The sequence below is a fragment of the Numida meleagris genome, chromosome 1 (genome assembly GCF_002078875.1).
Source record: "Numida meleagris isolate 19003 breed g44 Domestic line chromosome 1, NumMel1.0, whole genome shotgun sequence".
NCBI lineage: Eukaryota > Metazoa > Chordata > Aves > Galliformes > Numididae > Numida > Numida meleagris.
The window spans coordinates 171020545-171044257 of NC_034409.1; the positions used below are offsets into that span (position 1 = coordinate 171020545).

General features: G+C 36.8%; 1 protein-coding gene across 12 annotated transcripts in view; it reads right to left on the reverse strand.

The window, feature by feature from the left end:
- NBEA (neurobeachin) overlaps nucleotides 1–23713 on the reverse strand; it is a 486663-nt gene that overhangs the window by 162581 nt on the left and 300369 nt on the right. For 7 of the 12 annotated variants that reach the window (XM_021377858.1, XM_021377912.1, XM_021377833.1 and 4 more), the window contains 2 exons: nucleotides 5292–5435; nucleotides 2319–2357 (listed from right to left, as the gene is read on the reverse strand). In XM_021377858.1, the coding sequence (XP_021233533.1) occupies nucleotides 2319–2357; nucleotides 5292–5435 (183 nt within the window). The remainder of the gene's footprint in view (nucleotides 1–2318; nucleotides 2358–5291; nucleotides 5436–23713) is intronic. The other 5 variants (XM_021377883.1, XM_021377920.1, XM_021377892.1 and 2 more) reach the window with 1 other exon arrangement.

A 23713-nucleotide genomic window follows, 5' to 3' on the forward strand; every position in this document is an offset into this window, starting at 1 on the left:
GGGGAGGGAAGATGAGAGTGCTCTTGTAACCACTCTCATGTTTGCCATCCAGCAGCTTGAGAGGGGTGAGGATGATTCCTCTCCTCTTCTCCAAAAGATGGGTGGGCCGTGCTCACTGCTGGAGACGCTCTAAATGCCTTCAACCCATTACTCTGATAGCAAATGATGCAACAAAACTATTTCTAATTGGCCCCAAGAAAATGACACATTTTTCCTTCAAAATCAAATCTCAAAATCTGCCTACACAGTAGAAGCCCAAGTTATTGTTCTTTTATTTAATTAGGGAAATCCACCATTCATCTAATTACGCAAATAAAACTGACAGAAATGATCCTATTTACCTGAGAATCATTCTGAGAAGGGAACAGAAGAAAAGCACAGAAAATGTGCCTCCACATTTCTCCTTAAGAATCAGCATGAAAAAGCTGCAGACTTTCCCTCCTAGACAGTCTACACTAATCAGTTCTTGTAAAGAAAATTCAGCCTCTGATTTTGGCCACAAGATATTTTTCCATATTTAAATAAATACATATGGATAAATATTAAATATGTTTTATTTATATGTATAAAGATGAGTCGATTTTATTCAGCTTTTCCATCCCAAATATTTATTTGGTGATCTTTTTGTGGCCGTGGATGCAGTTCCTTGGTGTGTTAGTGTTTTTATTACTGCATCTGGTCCTGTGCAAGGCTTAAAAATAATTTCAGAAATGTAAATGAGCCCTTTGTTAGAACCTTAAATAGAAAATTTCCCTAAGGGCTAGACGATTTACTCTTTTTTTTTTTTTTTTTTTTTTAGGTATGGTTATACAATTGTAACTGTAGTGCTATGTACTAGAATTTTTGGGCACAATTCCAATTTCTTATAAAGTCAGTGTCAAATATTTTTTTTTCAATTGGAAATTGCTCAAATCATGATGGTTTCAGTCTGAAAAGAGACAAAAGGCTTATTTTGCATAGGCCACAAAACAGATGTTGATAGTGTTTGGTTACCACCAGTCTTGTCTGGACTTCAAACAGATGACCTGGAAGTGAAAGGTCCTATATCTCATTAATAATAATACAAGCTGTCAAATCCTCATGACCTAGCACAGGGCAGTAAGTCAATACGCTCAGCACACTACCAGAAAGTCTGGATAGAGGGTATATCACATTTAGTCTTTAAGCTAATGAGGACTAGCCAGCTATGCTGGCTTGGGTGGATGATCATCTTTATGAGAAGTAGTAATGCTACTTTCTAGAATGATTTCTCCACTGAAGTCACTAAAAGTTAAGGCAATGCTAGGCTGCTTCTCACAAATTTTCCTGGCATATTTGCATTGTCAGGGGGGTTCCCTCCATCTAGAGACATCTGTCCAAGAAGAAAGGAAGACTCTGCAGTAAAAGTTAAGGTGCATTAAGACCGAGACTCATTAAAGGCAGTTAGTGTCTTTTCTTGGGCTTATTTGGATGAATTGCTCATTCTCCTTGTATTATGGAGAGAATAATATGCATTTATTCTTGCAAGGGTTTTGTGAGATCGTAATTCTCCATGGCTTATGAGAAAGTCAGATTCTGAGTTGACTGAGCCCCTGCAAGTAACCAGACAGATGCCTGCCAAAGCCTTCTGACTTCCTAAAATAGTCCAAAGCCTCACATCTTTGTACCTTTATTTCCTTTCTTCTTTAATAGAAACTACTTTTTAGAGAGTAGCGAAAGACTTTGTCAGGGCTATTTTGCTTGGCTGGGTCTATTTGCTAGTGCCACCAGCCATATGACTTGTACAGAACATTCTGCCTAAAGTCTGCTTTCAGATGTGCACAAACAACTCTCAGCAAACCATGTGCAACTCCACGCAAAGTATTTCTAAAATGTAAAATATATAAAACATAAATGATTCAATGTTTTCTGTTTTCTATGAACTATTTTAGTGCAGATGTTCTTTTCAATAAATATTGATTAACTATTCAAACATGTTTCCATTTGAGAACGTTAACTTTTCATATATATAAATCTGTATATTTTGTATATATTTTGTATTCTGTATATACATTTCATATATACATGTGTATATTTTTCATTTTGACAAAAAAATCATCTAACAAGCAGAAGACAAACTGTTAGCAAACTTGCATTTCCAGGCTCTTAAGAGAAAAGGTAAGCATGTGAGAGCTCTACTGGAGCATTAGAGAATCAAAATGAAAAAGAAAGAAGAGTTAGTAATATCAAGTCACCACAGTGGATTTGATTGTATTACCCACAGATTCACAATAAATTAGAGAACTGTTAGAGTAGACTGGGCTATCTCAGTCATTAGTTCTAACAGAGAAGTGACTTGCCTCTTGAAGTGAACAGTCTGGGAAGTAAAGGAGCTAAAACTGAAACAGAAAAATGTAAAATGTTTTAACATGTAAATGCTAAAATAAGAAAAACATCTTTTGAAAACTCATTATATTGCAAGACAGGTAAAATATTGCTTCAGTTAAAAATCTTGATGCAAACTTAGAATTCATAATGCTAAGAATGTAATAATACGAAATCTGATTTTCATATTTTATTAAAATGCTACTTAATATAATGAAATCTGACTAATCGCTGTCACAACATATGGAATACTAAGATTATATAATAAAAATATTCAGACTATAATTATCTAAAAAATTCTCTATCCCATATGTAATCTATCAAAGTGAACTTTACATTGATTTGTGCCACATGGTTGATGAAAAACTATAAAGAGTCTCTGGAACAAAAGGTATGTACAGATAACTTTGTAAGAACAGTCTCAATCTGTTTCAGACTTTCCTTTGTTAGTTTTAACTTCATATATCAAAATATTGTAATATTCATGTTCTTCTACTTAAAAGTTTTCTAAAGCCTTAAAAGATGGCTTTTTAAAAGCTACCTTACTTTCATGGAATAAACAATGGTAAATTGTTTTAGTTTAATGTGAGCAATCTTAAATCCATTTAAACCTAGTTTATAATGATTTTGTTTAATTCCTATCCCTTATTGTGGCAATCCAAATCATTGTAAACCAAGTTTATATTGATTTAAACTTTAAAGTTAAATTGAGGGCATATCTGAATATAGAAATTCCTATGTGTCATTCCACTCTGGACATTAACAAGATAAAAATGATGTTGTGATATACCATAACTTGATATATCTAAAAAATTTCCAGATCACGTTCATCAAATCAACCTTAACTCTTCAGAATTAGGTAAGAGCAGGCTTTATCGGGACTTGTTCTTCACAGCCATCAGAGGTTGTTCTAAACTTCTTTGGCATAAAACTTGCTTTCCTTGCCTACCCATTTTCTTGATTTCAACTACTGATCTCAAGTTTCAGAGTAACACTGCATATACTGAAAATTGTGGAAAGCAGTACTCTCTGAAGGAAAAATCATGCAGCAAAACAGACAGGGTATGGAGAGAGAGCATTTTTCTCACCGACTGATTGGTAACATTTACACAAGAATTAAGATACTGGGTGTGACCGTCAATTCTCAACAATATTTCCACTTCAGAATGAGCAAGAGTCTAATATGAAAGACTGCAGTTAATCTGATACTAAAAACAAGTCTGTGGAAAGTGGGTTCTGTTCGGAAAATTCAGTTTTTGGTACGTATACAGCACCAATATCATGCCATCTCACATCACTTGGAAGCACCTCGCTTCTCTTCTCACTGTTGATGGGGAATGCAAAGACTAATTGCTGACACTATTGGGACTGTCAGTATGTGAAAAGTTAATTTGTTTCAGTTTCTATCATTTCTGTTTTGCTAATACCTATGATATCTCCCAATTTAAATGAACTGTAAAAGCAAAGGATTAGAATTGCTGTACTTAAGGCATCACTGAAATAGAATTCAATTAATTAATTAACTAATTTTTTTTTCAGAAGGATGTAGGTATAGGGATTGCTTATTTAACTGAACAGGCAGTCTTGGAGCATATCTGGGAGCTTCAGAGCTGACTGTGAGATTTTCCAGTCTGGGCAAGAATTTTTCCCAAGCACATTGCTGTACTAATACATACTTCAATGTAATTGCTTATTGCAGCCCTTAAGCTATAGCAATGGTATGCATTTTTAGCTGGAATCAGTGCTCTTAGATACGAGAACTTAGCCAAAACAATACTGAGTTTTCCCTTCTAAAGGAGAAAGGGACATTGATCAAATTATCCCAATAATGGCCCTACTTGCTTTATTGTTTTATTAACTAAAACCAACAGTGTTTCAGCAATAGTTAGCTGCAGATTGAGAAAGCACATTGACATATTCTATGATAATCATATACTGAATGTTGCTCCCAAGTAAAAATATTTACTTTCCCTCTGCTCTAGTTTCAAAGTATGAGGCTAAATTCCACTTAGGGTTGTTTTCTTAAACATCCGTTTATAATCTCTGCTACGAATTTCCACTATGGCATCAGAAGAAAATGCAAGAGCAAAGAAAGATAGCTATTTTAGAAATTCAATTATACTGAAAAAAAGCCTCAGACATCACTAAACTTCCCCTTAATCGAGTAACTTAATAAAGGTATTCCTAAGTAAATTAACCTAAAAAAATCCATACTGCATTTCACAGTTCTCACATTTTTATCTCATCTGAGAGGAGATTGCATTTTCAACTTCCAGCATGCCTTTCTTTCCAGACTACTTCCCCAGGAAACAATATTTCTTCAAGACAGAGCTGTAACAGAACCTGCTGGAACCTGGATAAAACAGAGACCTCACTGCAGATCTTCACACAGGGAGAAAGGACAAGAGAGGACCCTTCATGAATGTTTGTACAGAAGATTCAGTCCCAAATCACATTCCAACTAATGCAGCTCACACCTTGGTTACAGCCACATTCCTTCTTAGTCCCTATTTACAACAGGCATTTTTTTTCCCTTACTGGGTTAAAATACACCACAGTGACAGCAGTGGGTGCCAGCAGGGGCACAGCCACACCGACTCATAAAACACTGAGTTGTGGAATAAGTCCCCACTTCCATTTCAACCAGAAATGTTCCACAGTGGTTTTCAACACAATTTTCAACAACAAGTCATAGGCAGTAATAAGAGCACTGGTTATTTCTCACATCTCTGCTGAAAGATTGAGCAACAGGCACATGTTTAGTAATCAGTTCCCCCAGTTCATGAAAGCAGGACATCATATTACATCTAGAACACAAATAACCTTTTCTCGGTGTAACTGTATACTTAGCTCTCCACATTAAGAGACTGACTGCAAAGGTTCAGAATTAACAAGTTAAAAAGAGTCTTTTGACATTTGTCCTAGTTGTAATGAAAAATCATATTTACCTGCAAGGTTGTCGATTTCCTTCTCTTGGAGCAGACTAACAGCATCATCATCTCCTTCCAGCATAAGCTCTGTTTCTGCATTCTGATTTACCACGGCTTGACTTCGGAAAGTTTTCTTTGACTTCACTACATCTTCTTCAGTGCCTAAAAAAAGTTATAAATGTTGTGAATATAGATGAATAGTATTTAAAACGATCTAAGCAGTAAAAAATAAAGCATAAACCATCTTTACTAGAAACAAGGGAAGGAACATTTTCTAAGGCTTCATCAAGGTCTAAAAAATATGCAATCTTAGTCTGTCCTTCAAAACATATTTTGAATATAAAAGAAACTGTTTCACAAAGACTCTTCTGCTGTTAATAATTATTTTTCTGCTTTATGCTCTGTGTTTCTCCATTAGCTTTCAACCTGCAAGAAATTCAGCAGGGGGACCTCAACAGACTTGAAAGGGGGGGTCCAGGTGAATCTTATGAGGCTCAACACAGCAAAGTGCAAGGTTTTGTACTTGGGCTGGAGGAATCCCAGGCGTATATACAGACTGGGAGGAGCAATCCTTGAGAGTAGCCCTGCAGAGAAGGACCTGGGTGTCCTGGTGGATGAAAAACTTAATATGAGCCAGCAGTGTGCTCTTGCAGCTCAGAAAGCAAATGGTATCCTGGGCTCCATCAGAGGAAGGGTGGCCAGCAGGGAGAGGGAGGTGATTGTCCCTCTTTACTCTGCCCTCGTGAGGCCCCATCTGGAGTACTGCGTCCAGGTCTGGGGCCCCCCGTACAAGGAAGACAGGGAACTGTTGGAGAGGGTCCAGAGGAGGGCCACCAAGATGATCAGAGGGCTGGAGCACCTCCGCTATGAAGACAGGCTGAAGGAGCTGGGCTTGTTCAGCCTGGAGAAGAGAAGGCTGTGGGATGACCTCATTGCAGCCTTCCAGTACCTAAAGGGAGCCTACAAACAGGAGGGGAGTCAACTCTTTACAAGGGTAGATAATGGCAGGACAAGGGGAAATGGTTTTAAGTTGAGGGAGGGAAGATTTAGGTCGGATATCAGGGGCAAGTTCTTTACCAAGAGAGTGGTGAGGTGCTGGAACAGGCTGCCCAGAGAGATTGTGGAGGTGTTCAACGTGTTCTAGCCCCACTGTGGCAGGGGGGTTGGAGCTTGATGATCCTTGAGGTCCCTTCCAAACCAAGCCATTCTATGATAATTTCTCTTCGGTTCCTGGTGTCCTCTGACTGACATCTTGGAGATCAAACCACCCACTCTAACTAAAGGAGATGCTTTTGGGAATTCAAAATTTTGATCTTGGAGATAGGAACAACAGGAAGGTGGAGCAGGAGACTGGTTATCTCAATTTACAGTAACAACTAGGTAGACTATATAAAGATTCAGAAAATACATGCATGCTGAGGGAACTCTGATGTGTATTCGTGTGTTTTAAGGAGGACAATAAAATGTTTGTATACAGTCATAGAATCATAGAATCACCAAGGCTGGAAAAGATCGTCAAGATCATCCAATCCAACCATGTGCAAATTCACAGAATCATAGAATGGCTTAGGTTGGAAGGGACCTTAGACCCCTTCCAGTTCTAATCCCCTGCCATGCTCAAGGCTGCCACTCCCCAGCTCAGGCTGCCCCGGGCCCCATCCAACCTGGCCTTGTGTGTCTCCAGGGATGGGGCACGCACAGCTTCTCTGGGCAACATGTCTTATCACTCTCTGAGTACAGAATTTTTTTCTAGCATCTAACCTAAATTTCCCTCCTTTTAGCTTAAAGCCATTCTCCCTTGTTCTATCATTATCAGACTGTGTAAAAAGTTGGTCTCCCTCCTGTTTATAAGCTTCCCTCAAGTACTGGAAGGCTGCAGTGAGGTCTCCCAGAGCCTTCTCTTCTCCAAGTGAAACAAGCCCAGCTCCCTCAGCCTTTCTTCATAGGTGAGGTGCTCCAGCCCTCTATCATCTTTGTGGCCCTCCTCTGAACCCACTCCAACAGATCTGCATCTTTCTTACGCTGGGGGCCCCAGACCTGGATACAGTACTCTCACTGGGGCCTCACAAGGGCAGAATAGAGGGGGACAATCATCTCTCTTGCCCTTGCCCCACAGCAAGGTTTTACCTTTTCCTATTGCCTACAACTGACTTTTTTTTTTGCTCAGACTGATGGTTCCTTAGGGCAGATGATATATCATCATACGTTTTGGGAAGGTCCTACCAGTGCTTCTCAGAGTTCACTGACATGATTTAGGAAATGAATCACAGTGTGGGCAATGATAGAATCATAGCTTTTGCTTCAGAAATAACAAGCAGCTTTTATGTCACTGCTGTGACATCTACACAATGTTTCTTTCTTTTCTGAGGAGAGGTCATTAGTTTTATTTTCAGTTCAACAGGCTCATAGTAGTCCTTAGGGTAGAAAGCTTTCACTTTTTCCATAATGGAAGAGCCTTCATTTTCACCTTGAACTGTATAAAGTCTGGGCATCTTCAGTTCTGCTATAAGAAATAAAAAAAGAAATCTAGTCTCTCTTGTCTGTATCAAAATTTGGAAATTTCCTTCCTACAAAGCTAGAGAACTATGGGTGAAATCAGAGCAAAACTGAGTGAGTGTGAGTTGATCATCTTCCACAATGCCTGAGCTTCACACAACAAATATCACTACGGCAGATATAAAACAATGAGGTAAGGCCCATTAAAACTCATGGCCTCATATGCAGATAGGACAGCTAATTGGAACATAGTAAGCAGATAGGTTAGTGATACATGCATGGACTTGCACTGATTTGTCAGACAGTTCCGTTATTAAAAACAGTGGGGAAGGTGTTATATTTTTCTCTCTCACTCTTACACAATTCTTTTAATTTCATACTCAGGAGAGTTGCAGCAAATAAATAAAAATACTGGAGGCATTTTTCTCCTCTAGTGTCTTTACTCTAAGATCATTGTAAATACATCATTTGATATCATACTCCACCACAAGCTGAGACAATCTCCCATTTCAAATAGTCTAATATTAGCTTTCTATATATTATTCCCATTATTGAAATTGCTATTCCTGAAACAACAGAGCATGGTTAAGACAAACAAGGAAGAAAAGCCATTTTTGCTCTAAGCCCAAAATTAAGGGCAATGTCTTTAGTCTTCCTACTTGTCGCTCTCTCCATTAGCACCATGCTGATACTCACAGGGATAATGACAATATTGATGTCAATATCTACGATATTCCAGTATACAGATATTTTTACTGTGTTCAAAAATAGGCTGTGATCTTTATCTCATTTATAAGGATTACTATTTAGTGTAACTAACTGTAATTATTCACCCAGTGTACAATTGAATAATTTTTTTCCTAATTCATAAAAAGGAGCAAGAATTGTAGGAATTTTTGGAAAACACAAAGGAGTAATGTGTTGTCACAGACCTTCTTGTGAGTGTTATGAAAGTTTCTGCACTTTATAAGATGTGGTGATTTTCAAATGAATTGCTTCCAGAATTCTAATCTGGAATAATCATAGCATCAGTCATTTCTGTAGCAACTGATTAGATTAGTGACTATCCTTTAGATTATTTATGCACAAAGAGAGATTTTTAAAATTACTGGAAAAAAGTTCCAAGTCCCAAATAATTACTACAATGCATCAGCAGAAGCACCTGAAATTTAGCACATTTTAAATCTCTTGTGATGAGGGTTTCAGTAACCAGATTACAGAAATATTGCCACACATCCATGTAAGCAACGTGGTGGAGCAGAATGCATTAAATTAGTTTGGCAAATTTGGAGCTTAGCAACAAGACAAATGCTTTTAAGATCCATTCTGGTTTATAATATGAAACATACATTTATCTAAAAGAAATATAGTAAATGGTGCTTCTTTCTCATGATGGAAAAGGCTCTGGTTTGGCTGTTGTTTAAATTTATCACTTTGTTGAGTGCACCTCAGTTTTGCTGTACTGTACTAAACATTTATCTAAATGAAAGTGTACAAGACCCAGAGTTGCCCTTCAATCACTATATCCTTTATGAATTAGAGTTCCATTTATCAAAATTACAGCAAGAAGAGTAGGGTCTCACAGGGCTGTCTCATTACAAGGCTTGTAAACACTGTCCTTACAAAGAAATGGTTTAACACCTAACAAATCAAAAACTGATTGGGAATAGAATTTATTTGAGATCATCTATCTTCAGAAGACGTGCTGTACTGAGTGCACTTCTTGGCCTTTCTACCCATTCATCAAGAAATTAACAAGCGAATACCACAGACCACCAGATCTCCTTGGATCCTGAAACGTGAAATATGTTCAAAACAGATCTGTCACAGATGTTCTATTTTTATATTTCAAGATGACTTCAAAAAGGTTTTAAAATAAGAGGAGCTCTCAAAATAAGAGTAAAAAGAAAAACAACTTGTCTCTTTAAAACCAGACAACAAACCGAATAAAATATTATATGACATAAAACTATGTCTGGTATTGTTAACAATGATATAAAAAGGAGTGATGAATAAATGAATATTTGATATTTCCTTATGTTTGTAAAATTCAAAACTCAAATGATTTTTTTAAAGCCACAGCAAGATTACTATGAGATGAAATTCAGTTCCAGATACTTCATTTAAATTGCTCTCAGGACACAAGGAGTTTCTATTTTAAAGGCACAGTATGAAATTGTATTAATGTCAGTTCCTAAGTCTAATTATAAAATGTTTCAAAGACACAGTAAAATAGAAAAAAAAAAAAGGAACTAGGTATAATTTGAAGAAAGTACCATTTTAACAGTGGGCCGCACAGAACTGGAACTGGCAAATGCTATCAGTTCTTGAATCAAGCTCCTTATTAAAATATGTTTTTCTAGACTAGGACTTAGAAAGAAACCTTGAAATAAGCAGCAACGTATTTCTTAAAATACCAATTTGCGAAGAACTTAATGGAAATATGTCACTAGGCAGTCACTGAAGTTAGTGCTCTAATTTCTTGAAACTTGAAGGTCCTGTCTGAAAGGTATTTTGGGAGAATGTACGTATAAGATAAATGTGGTATTTTAAAAAAAGAAACATCTTTTGTTACACCTGTTATCTTCTTGATCATTACTCAAACTGGCTACCTACAATAACTTCACTGTAACTAAAGCTCATCTTTAACATAAAGAAACCAACTAGCACTCATCTACAAAACCCTGACTTCCATATTATTGAAAGGTTTCATGAGCTGTATGGTAGATCTGTACAGCATTGCCACAGATTTACTAATCTCTCTTCACTTACCATTAATCTTCCTTAAAAAGTGAAAGAAATCAGCAAGCTGACCGAAAACCAAAACAGAACAAAAAGCTATTACTTTCCCCAAAACGTGAAGATCTTGAGTTATTTTGCAGCTACAGTCCCTAGAAACATCTAAAATAGGCAATAAATAAATAAATAAATAAATAAAATCCGTTTTTTTTTCCTCTCAGATTTCAGCAAAATCAATAAGTTCTGTAAGTCACAACAGGTTCTAAAAATCTGAACTTCAAAGACAGCGCAAGTGTCCAATCCTATAAACAGTGTTCCTAAATCAAATTTTAAAATAAGCAATACAAAGATACTGTTGATTACATTTCTGTTCATGTAAGTTACTTTATTAGACTTTACCCTAATCACTATGATTTAGTTGAGCACAGGAAGGGACTTTCTAGTTCTCCCTTCAGTGCTGTGCATTTAATTATATTAAATATATTCTCTATGCTCAAGTAGAGCATTTTATTTTATTTTTTCCCTGCACGTAGCATAGAGTGAGGTAATAGCATGGTTAATTTTAAGAAAAGTGTGCTTGGTAATACTGTAACCAACAAAAGGAGACTACTGCTTCTTATAAAGTTGTTTCCATAGTTTACTTCAACGATTTACCGATAAGGCAATTTATGCAGTGAGCGTGCTTTGATCTTTGAAGAGAGATGGCAGAATGGAAAGTTAACCTCATTTTAATGTTACCTAAATATACTGACAGGAAATTCTAATGTTCCCAAACATCTGGAAATCTACTTCATGGGATGGTGTTCTTCTTTTCTATAAGAAAGCTTTTTCATATATTGTCTTTTACAGTTTTATGTGGCTTCTAAAGGGGAGTTTTGACATAAGTAAAGTCTGTTCTCTTTATGGTAAAATGCTGCATTTAATTAAAAACTCTCTTTTAAAGAATCTAAAGCACAGTTTTTGTGAAGCTTAGCTCTCCTCAGAAACTTTTATGGGTAAAATTGCTTTTTCTTCCTTACGGATCACTGATATGCTCTGCACTGTAGAATGCTGCTTTTGTTGCTGAATTTTAATCTTCTAGGGTAGCTTTTAATACGTTATTAAATAAAGGAATACAGATCTAATTCCTCACAGGAGACTGCCTCATAGGTGAGGATGTGAGCCATGAAACTGCATGACAGGTAAAATACAATTTATCAACAGTGTTTTTCTTGGAAGAGAATTTTTTTTTGTTGTTTATTGTACAAACAGTAACTTTTACAGGAACAGTAAGCTGATGTGTATACAGAACTAAAGTACAACACTCTTATGTACCTCTTTTTATCCATTCAATCTGATTATTGCTTGGAAATACCTATAAAACATTTCAGGAGATCATCTTCCTGCTTTATATATCATAACAGTTTAAAATCCTGCTTTCATTGCTAATCTTTACTAACTCGATTAGGCAGCAGGACCCTCACAGCAGTTGCAGTTATGGAGAGCGGCTGCTTGGCAGTCTGCAAACTGACCTCTACAATACCCAGCAAGATTAAACAACGACACGGCAACCAACCCCCCACGGGCCCAATGCCTCTCTGCATGGCTTCAGAGCCAGCCCTCATGGGGCTGCTTCATTCGGTGGGAAGAATAGGGCAGGTATCTACGCCTGCTCGGGAGCCCTGCAGGAGCAGAGCACTGCAACTATTGTGACGAACTGTCCCCACCTGTGTCTTCTGGGGCTGCGATTTAAATTGCAATGTGTTCCCAAAACTGGTGCCTTTGACTGGCATATAATTTAGTTTCCCTAGAGACTCGGAGAAGTGACTCTTATTAAAGGAGGGCTGGTTTTAATAGATTTAATAAAAGCCAGAGGAATCTTAAATCATATTTTCATTATCAAAGATCTTTGAAGAAATGAGGGAGAAAAACTATGAAAATTGTGTGGAAATTAAAAATTGCATATATTTATTTTGGAAATTGCTTCCTACTGGAAGTAGAAGCAAACCATGTTTTTATATTCTCTAATAGATGAATACCCGAAAAATTCACCAGAGACATTCCAAACATTTTTCCCTCTTACTTGATTTTCATACCCAACATCAGATCACCCAACCTTCTTTTGGTGAGACATTTGTAAATAAGTATTGTTGTATACATTTTCCTCCTGTAAATTCTCAAATGTTCGCATCATAAAAATGAGACGGACACCAACGAGGAGACTGAGAATAAGGGCAAGGCAAAAATTAATGTGCTTCTTAAAAGAGGTTGAGATGTCTTTTAACAACAAATAGTTGTGGTTAAAGTCCAAGTGTTGTGTACTAATATAAAAGGTCCCATATAAAAATAAAGATGAAGTCACCGTGCTGGGCAGTCACTATTTTCTTACTTTGCAGACAGCAGGGGCTATGAAATTCATTTTTAGAAGTTGTTAATATTACATTTTTTTGAGATCTCAGGTGTTCCGAGCATGTGAGAAAGAACCTGCACTGGTTTGGTACGGACCATACAGAGCCAGCGGGGGACAGAGCAGATGTTACAAGGCATTTTCACACTCCTGAAGGGCAGTCCTCAGTCTGACTGCAGCTAGCAGTCCTCCTCACTGGTACTTAAACCAGTCAGGTGTTTATATTTGGATTAAGATGTAGTTTGCCACTGTAACTCGTACACACAAGAATGGATTCATATTTCATGACTGATGACCTTTACAAATCCCCGTCAGTTTGAAATGCAGCCTCTCGGTGGATACTGCAGTTTGATAAATTGCAGAAAGAATCCAAATTTCCTGATGCGCAGTGGATCACTTAAACAGGCACAAATGATAAACAAGAAAAATAATTAAGAGCCATAAAATATTCCTATTTCCAACCATTTTTCAAAAGTACAGTATAAGCCGACAGGAAAATAACTACATCACACCAACAGTTATTGCTCAGTGGAAAGGACATCAAGGACACTTGCAAGTAAGAGAATTGGATCAATATTAACGCGATTTTCATTTCATGCTTCCCCAACTCCAGTAAGCTGACAATATACTCTGATTATGTGAACTGCCTCTGAGTAACACAGAAAAGGTTATTAGAGCAAGAGGTGGAAATGGAATGCACTTTTTATATTGACAGGTCTGCTAATAGAGTGTACTGATTTTCAAAGCCGTGCAATGCTTTTTCACAATTTGGTTTTGACAGCAAAAAGGAATTTCATTTATCATTAATTCAAAATATTCACATGTAAGCAAAGGTTTCTTAAGACAGGGCACTGAAGAGGGTAATCAAACTGTTTCAATAGAAAAATATAATTAATAAGGTAAGAAGATTTAAATTGAATTTAAATATGTATGACATGATAACGAAAGAATGAAATAATTCTGTTAAACGATTCATTCTATCCTTTTGAAATAGAAACGGATAAAAACTTTTTTTTCTTTCATAAAGATAATATACAAATGAAAAGTAAGGAATCTCTTAGCATTCAGGCCTGTATTTTGTCTTGAAAGTTCTAGATTAAAGATTGAAATACTTAAAGCATGTACACATTCTACAGGAACAGCTATGTTCTGACTCTTATCAGCTTGTAAAGCCCAAAGACAGGATCAAAGTTGTCAGCTTTCTACAAAGGCGCACCCTGTATGATCGTGCCCACATATGCTAGCCTTAATTTCACTTCCTTCTCACAAAAATTCTGACCGAGAAAGCTAACAATGAGAAAGCCTTGGGGAGAAACAAAGTGCTCTTTAGAAACACTAACGCTTGGTGCATACTGGCAGCGCGATGGCAATGCACCGGCATGTGAGAAACCTGATCTTTGCTCCTATACTGGGACATTCTACACCAACATTTCTAAACCTCACCTAATATTTAAAAATTACTGCCCCCAAACCATTGAGACTGGTCCAACTCCAAGGATTTTTAAGATAAAAGATTTATCTGAAGTTTTATGGTCTGCCTTCTAATTTTTTAATTCTTCCTTTCTGTGGCCAAAGCACAATCAACTGTGTCTATTCTAGAAGGCATTTTTGTCCCACACTGCCTATGGTTTTGCTACCAGATCCAGACAAGATCAGCTCTTTTGGAACAGGCACAGAACAAGAGACATAATAAGACAGCTAAAAAAATGAAGAAGTAGCAAGTAAGTTTAGAATAATTTTATAGTTGGTATCTGAATTTCGTCAGTAAAGTAGTCATTTTAATTCTATTAAGACTACTCATTTAAAGAAAGAAGACTCAAAAGCTTCTAGATAAACATTTGCCAAAATGTCTAAAATGATCTCTGCTCTCTGGAATGGTAATAATTTCGAATGAAATTCTGCTCTTTTGAGACATACGGAAAAAGGTCTTATGCAGTCTTTACACATGCAAAATTTCCAATTTATGACACAATTTATGACACAATACTAGAATTCCTTCCTAAAACGACAGCCCCCATTTTATATAAGTGACAAATTTTTCCACAGAGTAATCTTATTAGAATATGTAGATTCATTCTTCATTACTCTCTCTTACTATGCAATCCCAACTGGTTCAGTATGCTGCACTGATATCTGATTTTTTTTTTCTGTGTAAATTTCATTTCATCCTCACATGGATTCCCACATCTTTAGAACTGGGATACATTATTTTCACTTCAGCAACAACAGTAACTGGTGAGAGGAAATGTTTCTATTTCTGTATAGATCAATGCCTATAGCAACATCAGACAAAGGGCAGCACCCACAGGATATTCACATTTGTGAGACAGCAGTGTGGCCCTAACACTGGAATAGTTGTGTTTAACTCTTAGCTTTTCTAAGGGACTGTAACCTAGAAGAAAAAAAAAACAGCAATCCCATTTAGGCCAGGTTGTTGTAACAACATGAGCTCCTAGTTCATGAACCTAAAATGCAAAACTAAAATCAAAACTTTTCTATTTGCTTGATTGAGGTCAGAATTTTACACGGCATTTATCTACTTTTTAAAAATAAAAATAGCTGCAGCTAGAACAGCTCTTCAATACACTTCAGCAGATAAAAGCGACACAGTAGTGGTACAAAAGATATCACTGAGATAAAGCAGAGTCTGAGGATCTATTACCAAAACAGCTCATTGAGATCATCTGCAAGATTTTCATTATTTTATCTCTGAAACAGGGGAAAGGTAATTGCTGTCCCAGGTAGAAAGCCTGTGTATATACTAAAGAAAGCTAACTCACAGAAATCTTAGCAGCAGTCAGTAGTAAAGGAAAAATGACATTGGTATTTAATTTCATCTTCCATTATCCTGCAGTGTGGTGTTTGTGATGTCTTTCATTCTGCTTTGCAAACATTGGCAGAAAGCGCAAACGTTCCATGCAACTGTGGGGATACTTGCAAAACTACTGTTCTTATATCAAATTTTCAAGAACTGTTTTCTATTCAGTGTGGAGATGAGATGCTATTTGACAGCACTCATCTTTTTTGAAGACATAAAATTGAGTGATTTGCATGGTATGGCAAAAGAGACACCAATGAAACATGCTTTGAGCGTTATGCATGGTCTTCTCAGCTGAGGAAGTTTGTGTATTGTAGATGATGTTCAGGTCTATACATAAATGCACATATTCTCTTTAGGCATACAAGAAGGATAAGAAAAAAATATATCATGATGAACAATATGAAAAACAAAATTAAATATATAACTGGAAACATATAACATGCTAGCTGATAGAATTCTTAACAAGGTGTCTTGACATGCTGCTTAGTAGTATATTTGAGAACTTTTATCACAATGTACTGGCTTTTAATACAGTGCTTTCGTTTGGTGTTTCTGCATCCATGTCTGCACCTTGCACTGTGCTGAAACTCAAAATCTTCCATTTTGTTGCACTGCACTGGTACTTTTTGAGTGCGTTTCAAAGGTAACTCTATAAAATGAGGAACATATGAAATAAGGTCTATTGAAGAACTCACTGTGCATGTACAGATATGGAACTGCCAGTGCGCATATATTTAAGTCTTTATTTCTTGTGTACGAATCTTGCTATTTACATAAAACCTTTATGATAATTTTGATGTGATATAATAGGAATATATTTTCAATGGTAAATTTTAAGTAGTGTAATACAAAAAGATGAGCGAAAACATTCAGATATATTAAAATATTTGCCTTTGGAAATGATTTCCTTTATTTTTGTAATCTATACAGAGTTATTCTGATAACTTTCTGAAAGACAATGAATCATCTATACTGAAGTGATTCTCACAATCTACTTCTGTCACTTCAGCGTATCTTCACCTTGCAGCACATCTTTACCCATTGCCTGGAAGTCTGTCATGCCTCCTACTGGCATGAGTGAAAGAGCAGGAGGGAAAAGTTCTAAGTCTATACCACGATCTCCTGATTCTAGGCTGCAATAGTTGCAGCACTGCTGAATTAATGGCTCTTGATTTTGGCCATGTGGTGGATTCCTGTCCTAGCCACCTTTCCTGTGTGTCTTCAGAAAACACCTTCCTCAGCAGAAGCAGAAGTGAAATTTCATCTTGCATTTTTCAACGTATTTGATGCAGTTTTGTCTTCTTTACTCCACTACAGATGTTATTAAACACATTTTTCTCCTAGCAATGTTACAGATTTCCACTTAATCATACACATAGTGGAGAATGGACTCTTGCAGTCAAGAAGAGATGAAGAATAAAAAGAGTGGAGAAAAATATAAGAATGGAACGTTTTGTGTTTTAACTATATTCAAAGGAGGTTTAAAGTGTTGTTGCTCCTTAATATGGAGTCTTCAAGAGTAGAAAATTGGAAGTAAGAAAAGCACACAGTAAAATCTGAGTCTGAGGAGCTACACTCACTCAGCTATTAAAACTGTCCTGAAGGACTATTATTAGACTTTCATTGACTGAATGTTCTTCCAGAATGTTCCTATGAGATGCACTGAATACACATGGGTCAGTAACTTCTATTTCTTTGACAATTAGCAATAGAACTGAATTAATAGAACAAATAAACTCTTCACATAGGTTGGAAAACATTTCGCATCATGTTAATTTACTGGTTTTGGTAAGTAAATAACTTTAATTCAGCAGAACAGACTGATACGGTCAGTTCTTTTCACATGTAAGTACAATGGTGTAAAGGAAAAATATGTAGCTAGAATTCTAAGACTGACAGTGATTGTTATTTTGGAGTCTTGGGAATGGTTTTGCCAGGCCATTTGATTACTTCAAGTATCAAGTAGGAGTCATAGGCCATAGGAGGCAATCTGAAGGGAGAAACAGAAGTAGTTATGATAATTTCTAGTAAAAAGTCAAAAAGTTCTGTGGTAGAATCTATTAGCTCAGATCTATAATAGCTGAGAAATTCCACATCGTGCCAGATAACCTGAAACTTCCAAGGAAAGGCATTTTAATCCAACACAGAGGTTTTTGGGGAAGAAAGTTTTCACATGCTATTTGGATCTTCCAAAAACTTGAATATTTTGAATATACTGACATTCAAGAACTGAGAAAATCAGAAAAAAACTTACTCTAAAGCTGTTGTGAACATTCCTGTGCTAGATATGGCAGATAACAGAAAGCAGATATTTAGATGTTGTGAAGTCGTTAGTATGCAGCTGAAACTCATTTCCCCTTACCTAGTCAGACAGTAGAAGCTCAGACACTGACAAAAACACTAGTGCTCAGTACTCTACCAAAGCAAATTCCATTACAGTTTGTACATTGAGGTGAAGACCATCATAATATTAGATATATTTAATGAGAATAAATTTACGCCCTTTGAGGGGACTAAGAAGTACTAGAAAGACCAAGTTAAATCTAGTATTTTAGATTTATTATCACAATTAGTAATCTAATTGTAATAACCTCTTATAGAAATCTCTAATGAAAGCTCTTACTCTTGTATAGAGTCTTGTTTAAACAATATTTTATTTTCATCCATATCTGACAACTACCATGTAAAATCTTAGCAAATCACAATTAATGGGTCATATTTTCCCTAAAACCCTGTGAGGATGAAATATTTGGAAGTTTATTTGGTGAAGCAGTGGATGGCACTGTTGGGCTACAATTATAAGGCTGCAGATGCAAATCTTAAATTGCTATACCTAAAAAAATACAAAGAAATTTGTGCAACAATAATATTATTTTAGGTGAAAGAGATAATAGAGAATATTATTGATTTCAACATTCAATATTATTTTCTTAATATTAAATCATACATCTAACACTGGCCATCTTGCCTTACAAGAAGCACTTGGCTGGTAATTAAACTAATGTGGACAAAGAGTGCCAAATAGAGAAAAAAGAAAGAAAATGGTGCTCCATGTGAAGCAGAATGGCTTACACATTTGTGTCATGTGACAGCATGAGCACATTTAGAGTAAAGAACAAAGGAGACTTCTTGATAACACATGGAAGCATTGTTATGGATTAATTTAATGACTGCATGAATATTCTTAAAATGCTTACCACGTTACATCAAGTAACATGTGTGATTTCTGCCTACAGAATAGATGGTATATCGTAAAACCGCACAAAATTATTTGTCAACCTGTGTTCACTTACAGGCTAAAATAAAGTGGGTATGTACGGGGTGAATGAAGGTAGTTTACTTTTAGTCAGGAGCTTCTGTTTTCTTTAATTTCTCTTTTACATTCATTCACATGACATTACTCAATATTAGTTTTGAAGTTATCTAAGATAAGGGTCATCACCTGCATTTCTCCAGAGTAAAGTATTTTATAATACAGTGTGTGTGACTAATTTCCTGGGCAGTGTGGGATAGTGCACTAAATAAGTAAAAACAAAACAACAACAACAACAAATTTTAGTGACTCAAATAGTCACAGCAAACTCAGTTTCAGTACAGTACACCAGAAGGTTGTGCTGCCATCCATTCAGAGGGTCCTCAACAGGCTGAAGAAATGGGATGACAGGAGCCTCCCGCAGTTCATCAAGGAAAAGTGCAGAATGCTGCACCAGAGGAGGAACAGTTACAGGCACCCGGACATGCTGGGGGCATCCAGCTGGAAAGCAACCCTGCAGAAAAGGACCTGGAGGTGCTGGTAGACACCAAGTTGAACATGAGTCAGCAATGTGCTCTTACTGCTAAAAAGGCTAATGTTTATTTTTTGCTGCATTAGGCAAAATATTGCGAGCAGAAAGACAGGTGATCCTTTCCCTCTACTCACTACTGGTGAGGCCAAATATGGAGTGCTGTGTTCAGCTCTGGGACTCCCAGTACAAGAGAGACATGGACGTACTGGACAGTGTCCAACAAGTATGCCATAAATATGCTGAAGGGACTGGAGCCTCTCCTGTGTGAGAAGAGGCTGAGATAACTGGAACTGCTGAACCTGGAGAAGAAGAGGCTCAGGGAGATCTCATCAGTGTCCATAAATACCAGAAGGAGGGGTGCCAAGAGGATGGAGCCAGGCTCTGCCAGTGGTGCCCAGTGCCAGGAACACAGGCCGTGGGCACAAAATGGAGCATGGGAAGTTCTCTCTGAACACCAGGAGCACTTCTGTGCTGTGCAGTGATGAAGCACTGGCACAGGCTGCCCAGAGGCTGTGGGTCTCCTTGGAGATCCTCAGAAGCCATCTGGATGTGGCCCTGGGCAGCCTGCTCTGGGTTTCCCTGCTGGAGCAGGAGCTGGGCCAGGTAACCTCCAGAGGTCCCTTCCCACCTCAGCCATTCTGTGATTCTGGCATATGTAAACCTGCATTTCCTGAAAACAAATATGAAGACTAAAGTAAAATTGTGGCTGAGGATTACTTTTCCATTATCAATCAAATGTTTCTGTGCTGTTTTGCTTTTGAGCAAAAAAGACAAGACATAAAATCAGTCTTGAACATCAAGATGTAAATAAATCTGTGTTTTAAAAATATTATTTAGGACAAAATAATTGCAACCATCTGCTTTTAAGCTTTGGCTCCATAATATGAATCACAGAATCCTTGAGGCTAGAAGGCTTCTATGGAGACAGTCTATCCAACTTCTTTCCCAAAACAGGGTCAGCTACAGTAGGTTGCCCAGGACCACTGCCTGTTGAGTTTTCAGTTTTTTCAAGGATGGACACTCCACAACTTCTATGGACAAACTACTCCACTGTTTCTCCACCATTAGAGTAAAATAAAATGTTTTTACTGAGCGCCACTGCAAAGAATCTGGCTCCATCTTTATTCTCTCCCATCAGATATTTATTTATACATAGCTGCAAGACTTACCCCACCTCAAGCCTTGTCTCTTCTGGACTAAGCAAAGAATATCTAAAGAATATCTGGATCAGATTAGAAGTAAAAGTAAATGTAGAAGTACCCTACAAAAAAGTTCTACAGACTCAACTATGACCCTGACAGTAAAGCTGTTTATACAGATATAATATAGAAAGCACTATTTTTTAGACTAAACTGAAAGCATAATGAGGTCTTTAACATCTTACATGGTATGTATAAAATGCACTCACTGTGTATATGCCTGGATAACTAATGTTCTTATGCAGCTAGTGGGCCTGCTACTGAAACTCTGGTAAGTGACAATCCCGTATCAGCTGGCTTCAATTTGCTTCCAGTTTTGCATTATTTACTTAAAATATACTGTTCTCTTTAAGATAGGTCTGAAATCCACATTGCTGAGAGAGCTTCTACTGACACCCTCGGTCTGAGTAGAAGTTCCCATGGATTTCAGGCTCCCGGTTCCACAGCAGGGAATCCAAACACCGTTAAAGGTAGCACTTGCTTGAATCTAACTGCTATAGAAATGTAAGTCCTTCAGCAGCCTGAAGGAATCCTGCCTGCAATTCTTTGAAAATCTGTTGAACTCCAGCTGATTTCATGAATGTACACTTCAGATTTGAACATTTCAGACTTCAGAAATTGATGCTTTGAAACTCCATTTGTATAATCAAACCGTATTTCTAATGATAAGCATACACAGCATTTGCTGAAACAGAGCAGTGATGACAACTGCCAGAAGAAGCCAGATACAGTCTGCTTCAGTTAGAAATGCTCCTGAAATAAGGTTGCTAATTAAATGCCCTATTATATGAAGGAATGAGTAACTTACAACGTGCAAGTTCAAAATCAATCACTATATTGGATATATAAACTATATCTGTAGCCTCATTTCAAAACCTGCATGTATCACATGGTACATTATAAAGGTGTTTTTTTATCTGTCATGACAATCACCTCAACAGGCCAAATATTCCTGAGCACAGAGACTAGAAATACTTGACCAGTCTGACCACCTTACATATCTATGTTTAGAACACGGACACTGAGTTACTCATGATCAAGTATCCATTGCAGACAAGAAGATGTGGCTTTTCTTGGATCCCTTCCACATGCAAATGGTCTGTGGAATTTAACCTTCTAAGGCTGAAGGATCAAAGATAATAAATACACTACTTTGCTCTTAAATTGACCTCTCTGGAATATTATTCTACTTCACTGTCCACAGTGGTACAGCAGTGTCTCATCTATGCTAATATCCAGTGACTGTAAACTGTTAAGGTGATTAACTGGAAGAGACAGTTCTTTCACCACATGTACAATTCACAATCACTGTGAATTGGGTCATGTCTGTATATTTTAAGCATTTATTGGTACCAAAATTTGGGGAAGTAGAGTCTATAATCTCTTGCAAAAACTTTTCTTCCCCCCCCTCTTTTTATCCCCAATTTTGATTAAAATTCTGTTAAATTACATTGAAACTCCATGTAAACTTAAAATAAGAGCAGTTTAAAATCTATTGACATTATACAATTCAAACTCTAGAAACCTTCCAGTAGTTCCAAGTCCCAGTTTATACCTTGCACTTTGATACTACAGGAAGTAATATCCCTTTAGCTTCACAAAAGGGAGAAATGAATCTATGGATCTACTTGAGTAAGAATTTAACTAAAACCAAAGAGAACAGCAGAGACTGTGCTGAAATAATTGTACTTGAATTTTACATCCAGATATGAAATGAATGTAAAATACCGTGCTAAAATCAAATAGTTTGAAATGGAAGAGACTAATCAAAAGGGAAAAATTATCCAGTTAATCTCCTGGGAATGTTGCTATGACTGATAAATCCACAGTCTCAAAGGATAGCTAGGTATATAGCCACAGAAATGTGTTAAAAAATCTTCAGTTTTGGAATGTTTTTACTTGCCAGGTGCTTTGAACACACACACACACACTCCTATAAACATACATACGCACACCCATATGTGTATTTATACTTTATGAAAAACCGATACCTGAACATGCATACAATTGCTAAGAAACATCTTGTAGTTAAATAAGTAGAAGCTTTACCCACACGCCTTGTAGCAGAAATTTTCTGAAAATACTACTGCTATACAGTAGATCACAGGTAATGCTTCCTACAGTAAGAAGCCACATATCAGCTAAATATAACACTTCTTTTTAAAGCCCTTCAAGACATAATTTGTTATTTCTTTTCTAAAAAAAAACACATAAATCACAAACGTGGTTTTCATTTCCAAAATTTTCTGTTCCTTGATGAATGCGAGTGTTCTATAATCACATTATCCATAAATCCAACATCAATACTGATTTAGTACTAGAGTATTTGTAGAGCAGTTTTTTGTTTATCAAGGTCATCTTGATTGCTGTACAAACTTAGATATATCAGGTGTTAAGCAGGCACATCTCCAAGGAATCTGGAAATTTTCTCACCTGCAGTCCGCAGCACATCTTATTATTTACTGCCAAAGAAATGACTGATTAATTTTGTCATCTTTGCTCTGTGGTTTTTGCTCAGCTGAAACTGCCTGCCCTCTTCTGCAATGCCTGATCAGACCTATTTAAGATGATGCCTTTGATCGTAGATATGGAGGAGCCTGCTGACAGGCTTTGACTATACATTTCTCTACTGCAATATTTATGCACAAATTCCTAAATGATAACTGACAGTCAACGTAGATAACAAAAACTTGGGTTTCCACTATGTTATTGATGCTCAAAATAGATTTTCTTGTGCTAGAGGTATCAGTCAAGATGAAAAACTGCTATTAATATAACAAAAGCCCAACAAATGTTGCTTTGATGAATAGTTTATTTCTCACAAACAAAGTATCTGAGGTCAGGAAAAAAATCTGTTGCTGGAAAATGATGCAGAACAATTTATAAAAATGCTTTACATTCTTTCTATATTCTGATATCAAGCTTAGCTGTGGAAGCTGGGGGCATTTCACTATCGAACTGTTCCAAACAAAATTATCAAAACAAAGCTAATAAAAAATTACAATTACAGTTAA